This window comes from Emydura macquarii, unplaced genomic scaffold (assembly GCF_026122565.2).
Source record: "Emydura macquarii macquarii isolate MOO-44397 ecotype Brisbane River unplaced genomic scaffold, CSIRO-AGI_Emac_v2 contig_1348, whole genome shotgun sequence".
NCBI classification, from domain to species: Eukaryota; Metazoa; Chordata; order Testudines; family Chelidae; genus Emydura; species Emydura macquarii.
Window position 1 is genome coordinate 4,756,694 of NW_027131485.1, and position 15,933 is coordinate 4,772,626.

The 15,933-nt window shown below is 39.2% G+C and overlaps 1 protein-coding gene and 1 long non-coding RNA gene across 3 annotated transcripts in view; one reads left to right on the plus strand and one right to left on the minus strand.

Annotated features, from left to right (window-relative positions):
• The window catches only part of LOC137155280 (uncharacterized), a 95,822-nt gene extending 89,484 nt beyond the window's left edge, over window positions 1–6,338 (minus strand). Inside the window, exon 1 of the long non-coding RNA XR_010920399.1 lies at window positions 6,061–6,338. This is a non-coding gene — a long non-coding RNA (uncharacterized lncRNA). The remainder of the gene's footprint in view (window positions 1–6,060) is intronic.
• A 257-nt stretch (window positions 6,339–6,595) lies between these two features.
• Window positions 6,596–15,933, plus strand: part of BAIAP2L1 (BAR/IMD domain containing adaptor protein 2 like 1) — a 64,783-nt gene continuing 55,445 nt past the window's right edge. The window contains exon 1 of one of the 2 annotated variants that reach the window (XM_067550932.1): window positions 6,596–6,769. In XM_067550932.1, the coding sequence (XP_067407033.1) occupies window positions 6,719–6,769 (51 nt within the window). In that variant the 5' untranslated portion in view covers window positions 6,596–6,718. The remainder of the gene's footprint in view (window positions 6,770–15,933) is intronic. The other variant, XM_067550931.1, reaches the window with a different exon arrangement.

Below are 15,933 nucleotides of genomic sequence, written 5' to 3' on the forward strand. Positions count from 1 at the left end.
GCTTCTTTTCTTCTAATACCAATACCTCTGATGTTACGATATGTTTTTACTTTACATTAAAAGTATATTAATGACATAACACAAAGATTCTGAATATTACATTTCAGCAAAACAAAATTTTTAAAAAGTCTTCTGATTTTGGATGTCTTCTTTTTTGTGGGTGACACCTTGGGCCCGAGTTTCAAAATGGCTTAATACCCATAACTCCAGTTTAAGTCAATGAGAGTTACGGGAGTTCCAAACATTTAAAAATTAGGCTCAAGATATGTGGACTTGGTAGCTCAGAAATTCTAGCACAAAAAATCGGAGGCCACTTTTGAAAAATGTTCCCTAAATAAACAAAGATATGGGACAGAATGTTCAGAACAGTATGATGTATTTTAATATTTGTATATAGGCAACAGAGCACAAAGCAAGATTTAGTCATTAAGGGCTTGATCCTGCAAGACAATGAACATTCTGCCTGATTTGGCAAAAGCACTTGAGCACATGCCTAATTTTAAATCTCTTAAGACTACTCAGGTGCTTAAATTTAAGAGCATGCTTAAGTAACTTGCTCAAGGAGACCCTTTTTACCAATTCTGATCTCATTCACTCTAGTTCAAATCAGCAGTAACCCAATTAAGTGAATGGAGTTACAATGATGTAAAACCAGTGTGAGATCAGAAGGTGCCATATCTCTTTAATGAAAGATCAAAATACAAAAGTTTGTACTATAATAAAACTTTGCTGTCAAGTTCAGCTGATAGTGTTATTTTATCAGGATCCTTCTTTGTGAATGTGGGACTTTCTGACCCAGCAATGTTTGGGAATTTGTAAATATGCTATTAGAGCAGACTTCCTGATTTCAAGTAAGGGTTCTTATGTTATTTGCTAAAACACGAGAACAGTAAACTAAATCTGAACAATACTGCCATTTATTATGCCAGGCAGTAGATATTTAAAAGCCTCAAACAACAGAACAAAAAAGGCATAGTGTAAACTTTTCCAAATACTAAATATACAAATAATGTTAACTAGATTTGTAGTAATAGTCCCCGTGATTACAACCAAAATTCCATAAAAGAAACAGAAGGTAAAATAAAAATGGCAAATGTGAAAAATATTTTCTAACATCAAAATGTATGCAAATGTGTTTTCCAATAAAAACATAACATTTCAACATATTGATTCTGTAAATTACTGTGCCTTCAACAAAGATTCCAAGGCAACTGGAGGAAACATTTTTAGTGTTTGTATCCCTGAAGTATAAGCCAGACTTGCAAAATTTAACTTTCAGTATATTTTTTATGTTTCAACTATTTATTTTCATTCTTTCATTGTGTTGTATAATTATTTGATGGATTAATAGCAACATTGTTTTCCCCAGTTAAAGGATTCTCCCTTGCCAGCTACAATTCCCTTTGTAGTATTCCTTATCTTTAAAATGTTTTTGATCATTTTTTTGAGCATTTCACCCTGCAATTTGATTTGCTTATGCATTTTAATCTTTATTTGCCTCATTCTGTTTTGCTTTATATTTCTGAAATATTTAATAAAGAAAATAATGTAAAATTTTGCACCTTCTGTTACATGTTCAAGCCCAAAAATATGATTATCTGAAGACTGGAGAAGCTAAAAATAGACTACTGTCCATGTTGCAGGAAGAAAATGAGAAGGATGGCCTTCAATAAAACCTTGAAAACATTTACAACTGTTTAAAATGCAAAGGGATCTTTTAGGAGTATGAGGCTGCCCCAAACCTTCCTTTGTTCTCTGTTACATGCAGTGACATTTTTAAACACTGGACAACAATGCAACCTGCTGGTGAATTTTGAGGGTAAGCACAGCAAGGAACACAAGGGAAGCCTTTCAAGAACTGATTGATTCCTCTGGTCCTGGATAGCAATGCCTTCATCCTCCAGTGAACTTAATGAGGTTGTGCTGAAAATCATAAAATTTTAAATTCCATACTGAATGTAAACATATATAAATTCATGTTATTATTCTAATATTGCCAATCTAAATTCCCCCTGCAAGTTTCTTTTGGACATGGTATTCTGTACTTCATACCTTAAGTTGCTGTATAGTGTGGCTGTGTGTTATTGCTATCTTTCACCTTAAGGGTACATCTACACTGCAGCTTCAGGCATGATTTGCAGCTCATATATAAATGTACTTGCACTAGCTGTAATCTCGCTAGCTCACTAAAAATAGAAATGATGACATGCGATTTGGACTTCAACAAGGGCTGGCCAAGTCTGCTGGATCCCCCCTGTATGTACTCACTTTGCAACCCATGCTGAAGTCCACACTTCCCCATCCTCACTTTATTTTTAGCAAGCTAGCTAGATTACAGCTAGTGTGGGTATGTCTTCATCTTGGCAGCTATCCTCTTCAGATGGGCATGCAAGGTTAATATGTGATAGATCTTCACTCCAAGATAGGTCAGAGTGAGGTCATGTCACACAGTATTGCAGCAAGTCACTTTCAGGGTGCGCTTAGTATTCCTATTATCAAGATGGAATGCAATGACTTGTTTTGTGAGGATTTTGCTTGATCCTCCATTTCCGGAAATATTCCTACATGGTGTTTAGGTCCCTGTTCAAGGTGGACTCGATGTCACTTAAGGTGGCTACTTGCGTTGCCAAGGCAAGATCATCCGCATATGCAAATTTGCACCACGTCATTGGAGACATGTCGTTCATGTAAACATTGAAAAGTGTCAACGCAAGTACTGAGCCTTGTGGCAGACCATTGTTGATGAACTGGGGCAAACTGGCTTCGGCCCTGTTCCTCAACAACTATCTCGGAGTGAAGCTGGATCACACACTAACCTTCCACGACCATCTGAAGAAGATAGCTACCAAAATGAAGACAAGGGTCAACCTGGCCCAGAGACTGGCAAGCACAAGCTGGGGGGGCATCAGCATCAGTGCTACAGACATCAGTGATGACCCTTGAGTACTCTGTAACCGAGTACTGTGCATCAGTATGGACCAGAAATAGCCATACGCGACTTGTTGACATCCAGCTGAACACTGCAATGTGGTACATAACTGCAACCAAGTCAACCCCACCACCTTGGCTGCCAGTGCTGTTGCACATTGCTCCCCCATCCATTCACTGCAATGCCGCTACCGTTTGGTAATTCCAGAGGATCGTGGAAAACAACATCTTCCCATCCACCAGGACCTTAACAACATCCCTCTCCATGGCTTGAAATCACGTAAGCTCTTTTGGACCCACACGTTTAACCTTCAGCAATGCAACTTCACCCATGATGAAGCATGGAAAGCAGAATGGAGCTTACAAGAAGTTACAAATAAACACCTTGTAAAAGTCCCGACACAGAACATCCTTGGCTTCAATCGCCCACGAAGCTTATGGGCAACACTAAACCGCATCCACACAAACCATGGCAGATGCAGATACTTGCTGCACAAATGGCAAATTAAAGACTCTCCAGTGTGTGACTGTGGTCACTTAGAACAGACCCTGGAACATATAACAACTCAATGCTCGATTCACAAATGCAAAGAAGGCATCACAGGCCTGGTCTACGCTGCCGGCGAAATTTGGTGGGCAGTTGACAGGAGTTATGCAAGCTATGCAAAGTAACTTGCATAACTCCCATCGATTTCATAACTTCTGTTTAGCGTGCCATCTCCACTGCTCTGTGCCGACAGGAAATGCGTACCCATTGATGCAGCGCTACGCTTTTTGGGGAGGTGGTTTTATTAAATCAACTTCCAGATCAATTGAGCGGGTCTTCACTTCCGCTCAGTCGATCCGGATAAATTGATCTGACAACAGCAAATTTATTGTATTGATAGCGTTTTTGTAATACACAATTTACAGTACTGTCATACCCACAGTAGACATACCCACAGTAATACACTCTGCTACTCTAGATACAATTATCTGGCTTAACCATCTGAATGTAAAATTAATAGTTGTTGCTCTACATTTACATCAGCCATACAAAGAAGTAGTAGTATGGGTATATCTACATAATGCATACTGCAGGTGGAGTGTAGATGTACCCTAAAAGTGGTTGCACTTGAGTGGCAGGTGAGGTAAACCCTGTGAGACAGATTCTCACTTATACTAAAGGTTTAGGTCCCCTTTACACTGCCAGAGTGGCATAAAGGGGCCTTACGTGTAAATGAAAATCCAGACCTACATGTACAGCTAATCTATTTATCGGGGCTCTCTTATGCTAATTAGGTACAGACTCACATTGACTGTAGAAAGCCTTCTGGAACTCCCCAGTGTACGGGGATAGCAGAATCACTGCTACACTCTTTTAGAGGGTACAGCATACTTTCCCCTCTCCCCCACATACCTACCAGTTCCACTGGCCAGTGCAATATTGGGAAAGGGAGCCATGGCTTCTTCTCCTCTTCATCTCCTTTGGGGTGACTTACATCTCCTGGCTGTTGTGCTAGGATGCAAGATGGAGGTTTTCTCTGCACCCTTTCATCTCAGCACCTACTCTGAAAACCTCTAGAGCAGTTATGCGGAATATGGTTCTCCACTTGCAAAGCATTTTGAAATCCAGCAGGCTGAAAGATGCTATAAAAGGTATAGAAATAATGGCCTGATTCTTCACCCTTATTCACACAAATAGCCCCATTTGGTTTAATTAAACTATCTGTATGTACCACACAGAGTGAGTAAAGAATTGGGCCCCAAATTATTAAGAACAGTAATCAGGACAGTACTGTAAACTGTATATTACAAAAATGCTATCAATACAATAAATACCAGAGGCTTGAGAAGACTTTGCTTAGAAGGGTGGGATATGCCCCATAAACTTCCTTCTGTTCCTACCACATTAGCTGTATTCAAGATAATGCTCCCACACGTCACTGTTTCCCAGCAGGAAGAATTAAAGGCATAAACACCTTGATGACAATTTGTTTTACAACTCCTGAAACTTGATTGCCTCCTCCCACATTAGAGTCCAACATTTGCCTTTCTGTCCTAAGTCCAATTTTTCTTGTTTGCTTCTTGTGATCTCACCACGGCAACAAGGTGACATGAAAAACAAGAAGTCAACACCAGATGGGGGAGTCCAACATTTAAAGAGGTAGAGACAGGAAAAAAATTAACAAGTTTTCTTTAATTAAAACAATCTGTTAAGCCTGAAGACAAACTCTTTCTAAGTGGGAACATAATTTTTAGAGAGTTATGAGTGATGAAAGAGACACTCAGTCTGCAGTCTAGAGACTGTAGAGGGGTGAGAGCAAGTATCAGGGACATGAAAATCACTCAAGGCCAAGGAGTCCTACCACCCTTCCCCTCCCCCAATTCATATGACCTCTAATATGCAAGAGGCCTGAATATAAAGTAGGACTGGGAGTTTGCATTGTGTTAATTAATGACAAGAAGAAGGAGAAGAGAATCATAGGGTCAGCTCTTCTACTGGTGTAAATTGGCATATCTTTGACTTCAGTGAAACTATGCTGATTGAAACCAGCTGATCAGCAACTCTAGAGCCAGAAGTATTAGGTTATCTATTCCAATTTCTTGCCAAGGCTGGGTTGTTCCCTATTGTACATGTACTAGAATTTTGTAGTCTAGTTTTACATGTCCAAAGGCATGGGGTTTATGTCACAGTTTACACTGCTCTATCTGGAAGAATTTCCTGGTACTCTCCTAATCTTAATTTCATTCCACAATTTCCAATTACCTTTTATGATCCTAATAGTGGTTAACCTGGGCACCAGTGTCTTAATCCCTTCTTCCCTGCAGGAAGCTTCTGCAATAAACCCTCCAAAAGAAAAGCTCCCTTTATTGCTGCCATGCCTGAGCCCCTTTCCTTAGCTATGGGCAATGGAGGGCATCATGCACCATTACCCTCTTTGCACAGCTCTAAATTTAACTCAGGGCCAGGCAGGGTGGTCCTGCTGGTCAGGCACTGGGCTAGGACACAGGAGACCTAGGTTTAATGCCCAGGCTGGCTGGCTGTGGGCAAGCGATTCACTCTCTTTGTGCCTCAGTATCCCGCGGTAAAGTGGCTGGGCCTGTCACCTTTCCCCATCTCCCAAGTGCTGTGCGGGTACATCCATTCACCTCAGCGCGGTGCTCGAACACTGCACGGGGGCAGGGGAGGGCGCACAGACACACCACGGGCGCCGGGCCCCCCACGTCTCTGAGTGGCCTTGACGTCCAGCCATCCGAGGGGAGGTCGCCGCCTGGCGAAGCTGTTCCCGGCCCCTGCTGTCGTGGTGCCACCATGTCGTGCCCGGGGGCGACTTTGCCATGCCATGACACCCGGTCACCGCGCCCTAGAGCCGCTCAAAAGCTCCCCGGGCCCCGCGGGAAGGGGCCCACATGAGGGAAAGGGCTGCGCCAGGCGGTGGCTCAGGTGAGGGGCGGAGCCTCCTGCCCTACCCAGCACCCACCCCCCGCAGTCCCCGCCCGGCCAGCGACCAGGCGGCCCTAGCTCTCAGGCTCCGCCCCGGCAGCGCTCCCGGGCCGGGCTGGGCTGGGCCGGGCTGGCTGGTTCCGCAAGTTTGACAGTTTGGGCGAAGGTAGCTGCGGTGCCGCGTCCGCCGGGACTTTGCTAGGGCGGCGGCCGGGCTGAGAGCCGAGCCGGCAGCGAGGGGCACCGCAGCAGCTCCCCGAGGAGAAAGTTTTTCTCCGCCGGCCCCCCCCCAGGAGCCGCCGCCGCCGCCGCTCCCTTCTCCTCCTCTCCCGCCCGAGGCGCTGCCGCCGTCTCCGAGGCACCATGTCTCGGGATCCCGAGGAGGTGAACAAGCTGACGGAGAGCACCTACAAGGTGAGTAGGGCCGGGCCGACCCGCGGCGACAGGGGGGGCTCAGGGAGTCAGCTCGGAAGCCGGTCCCAGGGGCACCCTCCAGCCAGGGCAGAGAGCAGATGGGGCACCCCTGCCTGGGCACACCCTGCCCTCCCTGAGGGGAGACGATCGGGCAGCTGACAGCAGAAAGGGCACCCACCCTTCAGCGGCACAGCTCAGGGGGTGGGATACCTGCGTTATTCTTCCTTCCAAAAACATAGAGCAGACCTCAGCATAGCCCTGCTGATGAGAACACAGCCCTCTGGTACACACCGCTCCCCCCCGGCAGGATCTTTTACCTGGCCAGGCTGCGCCTAAGCAAATTTTCTCCATGATGTGTACACACACACACACACCACGCAACAGAAGAAGAATGGCGTGGGGTGGTTTTTGGTTTTTTTTAAATTAAATACAATAAAATTGTTTTAAAAACTTTCCTGATAACAGTAAGGATAGTTGGTTGGCTCCTTGTAGTTTCACATGATAAACAGGGTTGCATTAATTAAAATATTTTGTGCTGTGAGTTTTCCCTTTTTTCAGCTAAGCTTATGACTCTCTGTTGGTTTGCGTTTTGCTTTTTTGGGTGTGAGATACATCTATGAAAAATTAATGATTATGGGTTATACATATTCCAATATGACAACCATTAACCCAAATTATGGGAAGTCTGTTTATAGATATTTGCATATAACACTCTATATTGCAATATAATCCACACTGTGTAAAAGCTCTTTTACCCTAAAGAGTTTAAAATTATTGAATAAAATAAATCTTATCAGTAATTCACATAGCACATATTTATGATAGAGTATTTTACTGCTTCTGTTTTATGAATGGTGATTCTCACCAGAGGCTCAAGCCTAAAAATGTTTAAGCACTTGAATAAAGTTATTGGCATAGGCCCCACCCTTGCAATCAGATTCACAGGGATCCACTCATGCACTGATCCAGAGCCCCACCCAGACTAGAGCTCGGCAGAGGAATCCATCTCTGTAAATCTGATTTCATAAATGGGGCTATGGTTAACTGTTTGTAGGTCTGGAAGCTAATTAGTTATGTATAAATTCAGGGGTGTGAAATTTTTCTTAAAGTTTTTTAAAAATGTAATTTACATCATAAGTATAGGATAAAGCCTGTAATAAATCAATTTCTATTGGATACAAAATATACATGGTGAAAATGTACACACACAGCCAACCACAAATGAGCCTTATTTAGAAGTATCTGAACTATGAATAATGATAGTTCAATTTTAATAATTGGGTTTTTTCAAAAAACACATCTGTGTTTTGCTTTTTGCAGAATGCTTTTGTTTTTACAGTTTCAGAATAAGTATGTAAACTAATGTATCTTCTCAAAAACTCAACAGCTATCTATACTTACCATTTCTGCATGTCTCTGTGTTTAAACACACTGAATTTAATCATACTGAATCAAATCCTGTAATCCTCACTCAGGAAAAACTCTCTTTAAAACCAGAATTTTGGCTGAGAGACAAGTGCATTATTTGGCCCATAATCTCAAGTTTTGCATACTCTCTCTTACCAGACAAAGTGCTCAAACTTGCAAAAGCACTTATGAGTCAAATTACATATGAACATTAGCATTTGAGCCCAAATGAAGGATTTCTCATCTTTCATACAAGATAATACATACAATAATAAGACATTGTAAAGGTATGTTTTCATCACTTAAAATTGTTTTATTTACTGTTTATAATCCCTCAAACGGTTTCCTGAAGGGTTCCTTCTCCCTCCCCCCCCCCTTTATTTTGTTAATCTCACACATTTAAGGCTGATCCTACAACCTTTTATTCCTGCAATTAGTCCAGTTATGTTGCATCATGTTCTGTTTTCTGTTTGATCACTAGGAGTAAGTGTGCTGGAACAATTTGTATAGTGGAGGTGCTGAGAGCCATTAACCAAACTGTAAACCCTATATATGATGGAAACCACTTCAAGTCAAAGGATGCTGTCACACCCCCAGTACCTCTAGTTCAAGCACCTATGTCTATGGAGCTTAAAAATAGCACATTTGGGCAAAAATTACCATTGATTTAATTGGAAGGAGGTCAAGTTCTTTGTGTATAAATAGAAGCTCTCCTCTACAATTTATCTTGTCCTGTCTCTTACATAATCTCTAGTATATGTGACATCACAGTTACCATCTCAGGCACTAAATCAGCAAACCCTTTAATCACACAAGTATGTCTATTGCTAATAGGATCATTTTCTCGAGTGAAGGGTTACAGGATGAAACTCTGAAAGTTAATTGTAATGTTACAAATGCAGGTTTGTGACAGGACTACAGGAATTGAGAAATGGTGGGACATATGGCTTGCAGGACCAATGATAGGCTTTCACCCTTAAAAAAAATCTTAATTTGAAGGGGAACTGAAAGATTGTAGAAAAGAAAAGGAAAATTAAAGGTTTTTTTGCTTCTCTATTTTCCACCCTGCCCCCCTTGTTGTGTATTAATATCACTATCCATATGTTGGATGCCCTTTAAATATATATTTACACACTGTATGAATTTCTTAAACATATTTACACAAATAATCCGAATGGCTAAAAGATGAATTTACAGTCTACCTTATCAACTCTTATTTCTTTGGGGTATCATTTGTGTATTAACAGCAATATAAAAAGAAAAAGTGATCAACATTGTTATTACACAGCCACACTAAAGCCACAAATCAACAAAAGCAAAGAAATTCAGAGTTGAGATTGACACTTAATCTTGCTCTCTTGTTCTTTAGGTATTATAAAGTTTTTGAGTATCTGATACATGGCACATGCAGGATGAAAGTTGGGGGTGTGGAAGCCCATGATTTAAAGGCAGACAACCTCTCTCTTAGCACACAACCCTAATAATTTACTGGAGTGATGTTGCACTCTATGAATCAGGAGGCTCTGCATGACGGTAGACAGCACAGTGTGACCCCAGGTAGACTATGCCATTCATTTGAATGCAGTGGTCTTTCAACAATGTGACTGCATGCTAGCAGCAGTTTAGGGAAAACTGCCAGTGAATCATCTGATCACGTATTATGCAAAATGATAACCAAGAAAACATTGAATAAGGAAGCTATAATTCCATTTCTATATTCTAGTGACGGCACAAGCCACTCATGCTGGCTTATAAGGTTTCCAGAACTCTTGATGGGGCGATAGCCCCATTAGTTCACTGGTGTTTATTTGTCCTAGATTTAAAACTGTATACTACTGTCCTGAAAGCTATAGCAATCACTCTAAATGCATAGAGTTTTTAAAATATCCTGTTTACTCCAGGGAATGTTAGGTTATTTTTGGTAATATATGGAATTTTACAATTATATTTTCTTGGTAGACAATAATGGTTTGTCATGTAAGTATGTAATTATATATGCATAGTTAAGAATCTTGACAATAATTACTTTACATTCCTTTAAAAGAAAAAAGGACCAGTGATTAAGATTATGGACTGCCTGCCACATTCATTTTAAAAAACAACTCAACTTAACAACCTAAAATATGTTTTATCAAAAACAATTGTCTTGTACTTATTGAAACCTAAAGTAAATTTCTTTTAAAATTTTGTTTAAAAATATAAAAGACATTCCCAGGTTGAGATCTTGAGTGTCAGGAGCCATATTCCACCTACGTGTAAAATATATATCTGTACTGACCACAATGGAGTTGTGCCTACTTAATGCTTCATTTGGACCTGGATTTCCTCCTGGGTCACATGTTCATAACCTCCTAAAAAAGAGTTTATATTTGAAACATACTGATGGATGACACTTTGTGTTTTTTCTTTAAATAGTAAAGTTTTGGCAAGCTGACTGAATCAATCATGAGATCTCACCTAGTCTAAATAAACACTGGGATCCTAATTTTTTCACTTTGTTAAACTTATTTTACACCACTGTAACCATTACACCAGTAGAAAATGGGTTTAGGACTTTATTCTGCACCCATTAACATCAATGGTAAAGTTTCCATTGTCTTCAATGGGACAGGATGAGATTCTTAATGAAGAGGAGAATTGGGCCCTAATAGAGACACAAAACGTTTTTTGCATGATTGTACTAAGCACAGTACAACAGTATAAGATTTGTTTTATATACATTTATATCTGTGACCCCTATTTGAGTCAATTAAAGAAATCTCAAGAGTATTTCCAAACATAATTGCCATATTAAAGGAATCTTCTAAATGTAATCTGCAGTTCCTTTAAATATGAAAACACACCTGTAATCAGTCCAATATAAACTTAATTAATAACTACTAAGTTATGGCTCAGTCTTGCTATAACTGAATATCTAACTAACTGTAATAATATAAATAGTAAAGTTTATAATTTTTGAAAATGTAAAATTTTAAACACAGAAACACACATGCTATATATTTAGTAATCTATCAGGTTTTTTTGTTAAAGCAGGATGTAAACCAGAAGCTACTGGTATTGTTTAGCTGTGTTCATACCTGCTGAGTTATTGTTTTGAGTAGGTGGGTCTCAAAATAAAAAGCAAAGCTAAGCATTTGCAGGAAAGAACTTCTACAATAGGCCTCATTTGTTTTGAAGGTTAACACTGTTTATAATAGTAGCAGGAATTGAGGAATATGTATATCTCACACTCACACAGGGAGGGAGAGAGGTTCATTTCTTTTTAATTCCAGTTCCTTGCTATCAGGCTGATTCTGGAGAATGCTACGCGTATTCAACTCCCATTAACTTCAATAGGAGTTGAAGGCGCCCAGCAGTGACCTCTAATACAACTCAATATAATTGTTTCTTGAATGACCATAGTATATTTTTCTCAAACTCTTTCATGGCAGGTCATTTTGCCTTTTTATTGTACTTTGCATAAAAAGATGTTTCCTGATGTCTGTTTTGAATATACGTTCCCACTAAATTTCCATTCATCCAAAAGATCACAAAGGTGTATAAGCTGACTATATGTCTATTGTTCTCTTCTAGTTAAGTATTTTTATGAATAGATAAGAGGCATTTTGGTACCAAAGCATAGGCACTGGACTGAGTGAAAAATCCACACCCCTAAGCAATGTAGTTATACTGACCTAATCCCTGATTTAGACAGTACTATGTCAACAGGAGAGCTTCTCCCATCAACATAGCTACTGCCTCTCAGGGAGGTGGATTAACTACGCAGATGGGAGAAGCTGTTCCATTGGCATAGTAGCATCTTCACTAAAGTACTACAGCGGCAGAGTATGTGGAAGACAAGCCCTAAGGCATCGTGTGATCTTGTCTAGTTGGATGAAGCTCTTTGAGGCAGGGACCATTTCTTTTTATGTGTTAGTATAGTGCTTCAAACAATGGGTTCCTGGTTTTACTTGGGGCCTCTAGACACTCTGTTGTAAAACAAATAATTAATATTAGTAGAAGTTCTCTTATTTTTAGAGATTTGCTTTTTTTCCAAGATTCCTCTTTATATTCTTTTACTAGACTTAATTTTGAAGTCAAAATAAACTTTCACACTGAAGTCTTGTGAAAAGTGGCAAATGACATTTGTCACGTTCATTTTCATGTTTCTTTCCATAGATTATAAATAGCGGAAGTTATAAAACACTTGGATGTTTAAAAAAAAGCATGTTCTGCCAATGATTTTTTTTAATCCAGTGTTTTATCTCTGGGTGACTTTTCTGCTACTTCTAGAGTTGAACAAAAATAAAGCAATCACTTTTTAAAAATCTGAAATCTCAGCAACATGTAAAATCATACATGACATAAAATTTGGGCCTGACCTGAAAAACGCTGAGCACCTGCAGTTCCCATCAACTGCAAAGGGAATTGTAGGTCTCAGCTCATCCCAACATAAAGCCATTTTCTTTTTGAAAAATATTCAGCATTTTTGTGGGACTTTTTGGGGGCAGGACAGAGAATGTCTAATTACTTTACAAACCAAGTTGCATTAAACAGATCAGAATTTTGCTTGTCTTGAGATTCTTCTCTTAAAATGATAGGATTCATCATACTTTTCCTTAGTACTGAACAGAAGAAAACCCAGTTTAATGGATTCAGTTGCCTTTTTTTTTTTTTTTTTTTTTTATTTGTGGTTATTAAAATCTACCCGTCAGACAATCTGAGTCTGAGTAGGAAATTTTAAAAATAAAATGCATAACATGCTGTCAGATAACCTTTAGTGGACACCCAGTTTTCTTCCCCCAAGACCCTCAAAGTAATGCTGAACAATTCCCACCAACCATCTCCTTTGGCAAAAGACTGAGGAAAACAGATGAGCTTTGCACACTGCTCCATGAATGTCAGTCAATTACCTATGGCCAGTGTGTTGAATCAGAGCAGCAAATTCCAGAGCAGAAGACCTTCCACTGGGAATATCTTGTCTCCATTCCTCAAGCATTGAAATCTACAGACTGGCTGGAGCACTTCTGCTAACAGTCAACTGCTGTGGCAGTGTAAAGGCTTCCAGCCACATCTGGGTCTAATGGAGAAAAGATCCAGGAGTTGTATGTCTTCCACTAAGGCAGGCTAAATTGTCTCTAACTTTCTCAGTAGCCCCATATACATCATGAGCAGAAAGGGTGATATAGTGGAACTCTTCTTGAGAGCACTCTGTACTTCAGTGGAACTACTCTACTATCATAATTTTATCTACGCTTCCCAGTGCCTATGGTGAATCAACAAAATTTAATGGTCGATACTGAAATCTACTTACGGCTGTAAAAATAAAAATGCTATGGCTCTTAATTTCTGACTGTCTAGGAGGAGATGAACAATGCAGCTAGGGCAGTCTTGGTCTACCCAGTTTGAAAGCTAAATTGAATGGTATAAAAGGAGTATAAGGGCTAATGGCAGTGTGGTTGCCAGACCAAACACAAACTTTTCAGTACCATTACACAGAAGTGGAAGGTCAGAGATATGGCAATAGCTGGGAACTTTATCAGTACTAAAAGTAGGTTGTGTGATCATGTGTCTAGTAAGCAACCATTTGCTGGAGGAAAGCAGTTACATTGCCAATGCCTCCCTTTGGATGTGCAATCAATATTTCCCTGCTATATTTTGCTAGCAATGAGAGTACCTGGGCCCAGTCTGTAAGTTAAAGAGAAAAATAAATGTATTTGATGGCTGTGTGTGTGTATGTGTACACGCGTGCATTACTGGAGAGGGAAAAGTTTAAAGATATCCCTTTGAGTCTTGTTGCCTCTAATATCATCAACATGGTGAATCAGTGATGGATGGAGTCTAATTCTGTAAGAAAAATGCTTTTAAGTGTGTGAACAGAAACTAAAAAAATTACAGCATGTATTACAAAACGGACTTGTCTGACAGGGCTTTAGTGTGACATTAGTCACTGCCATACATTTGTCTACACATCCTTAGGATGCTGTATTACAGTCTGCCTTCAGTGAGAGCTGTGCCTGAGTAAGGACTGCAGTATCTAGACCTATAATTTTCTCATTCCAATAAAATATAAACAGTCAAGGATATTTAAAATGATAATAGAATCTTTATACATTTGGTAGTCAAAGAGTGAGTTTGAAAATATTCTACCTGCTGTTACAAGAAACACTCAAGATCATAACAAAGCATATCTCTCTCTCTCTCTCTCTCCCTCCCTCCCTCGATAGCATTTTGTGTGTCAGTCACTTTCATTGTTTCTCATGTGCAGTCAGTTAGTTTTTCCTGTTCTCTATGTGGACTTTTTCTAGAAAAAGGAAAATATGTGGTGGGACTTGAAACTAATTTTAATTCATTCTTTTCTTTATAAATTGACTAGCTTTCATTGTTGATTGATGCTTCCTTTTTAAAAAAAAAAAAAAAAAAAAAGCTCTCTTCTTTGATGTCTGAATGACATTGTCTGAAGACGACAATTTGGTTTTTTTCTTCCCAAATTATTTTTTAAATTTTAAAAATGTTCTTATCACATTCTCTTGGTCCTTGCATGTACTAAATAGACATACATTTGCCAGTATATTACCAGTACAGCAGAGAAAAGATTTAGACTTTTTCATTGCTGGCTGGTGTTTCTGTTAAACAGAAAGTGTTTATTCTGAACACCTTGATCTTCAAAGTTCAGCTGTTTGACTAATATCTAAAAAGATGCCAGTGCTTCAGGACATAAACTCCTTTGTTTAATTACTATGAGTTTTCAGATATATAATGAATGGTTCTTGTTTGTTTCTAGTGTTTTGTATTGTAGCATTGAAGGCTTCATAGATTTACTTTGTAGATTTTAGAGTTTATTAAAAGGTCTTTTTTTTTTCTAGGTTCTCTCAGAACCTGTAACACTGATTTTTGTAAAAATCTCTATTCTTTTTTATTTGATGCATCATATATAGAAATATATCAGAAAATGGAAAGGTTACTTTTAAATGGAAAAGAAAGGACTTGCAGAACCCATTTTAGTTACATATGTATAAGTTGAAGTCAAAACTCATAATAATAAAATGTATTTGTTGCTAATATAAGACCCTTTTCAGCTGCTGGGTTTCCTATACAAACCAACACAGAAAAAACGTTTGAAAAAGATGAAATATTTTACATCCAACCACTTACATTTAAAACTGTTCAATTTAAAATTGATAATGCAGAACTTCGAATACAAAATAATTTTATATTTCTCTCCTTGTGATATTTGAATTCTAGCATTGCTTTGGCATAAGGGCTTGTAGAGTGCTTAAGATAATTTTACATTTATAATTATAAACATTGAAAAATCTCGGTGAGCCACAGAAAATAATTTAGCTGTTTAACTTTTTTAAATAAAAGTATATATTGTGAGGATTAATTGCTCAATAGTTGTGGATATCAAGAGCACATTTCTTTAAATGTACATATAGGGGGAATTATATCCGACATACAAGGGGGAAACAAGGAGTCATAATATTGAAGCTGGCAGCTTAAAATAACCAGTAATATGGTAACATGTAGCCAGTTCTGTGTTACTTACTCAGGCATAAGTCCTGTTTACATCAGTGGAAGTTTAGCATGAGTAAGGAATGCAAGATCAGGTGCCCTCCTTTTTTCTTTAAACATTAAAGGGGAACTATTTGAATTACAGCTAAACCACAACCATTTAAACCCATTTGATTACCATTCAAGCAACCTTCCAAGTAGCTAAACACTGGAGCCAACTTTTTCAAAAGTAATTAGTAATGTTGGGTGCCTCCCATTTTATT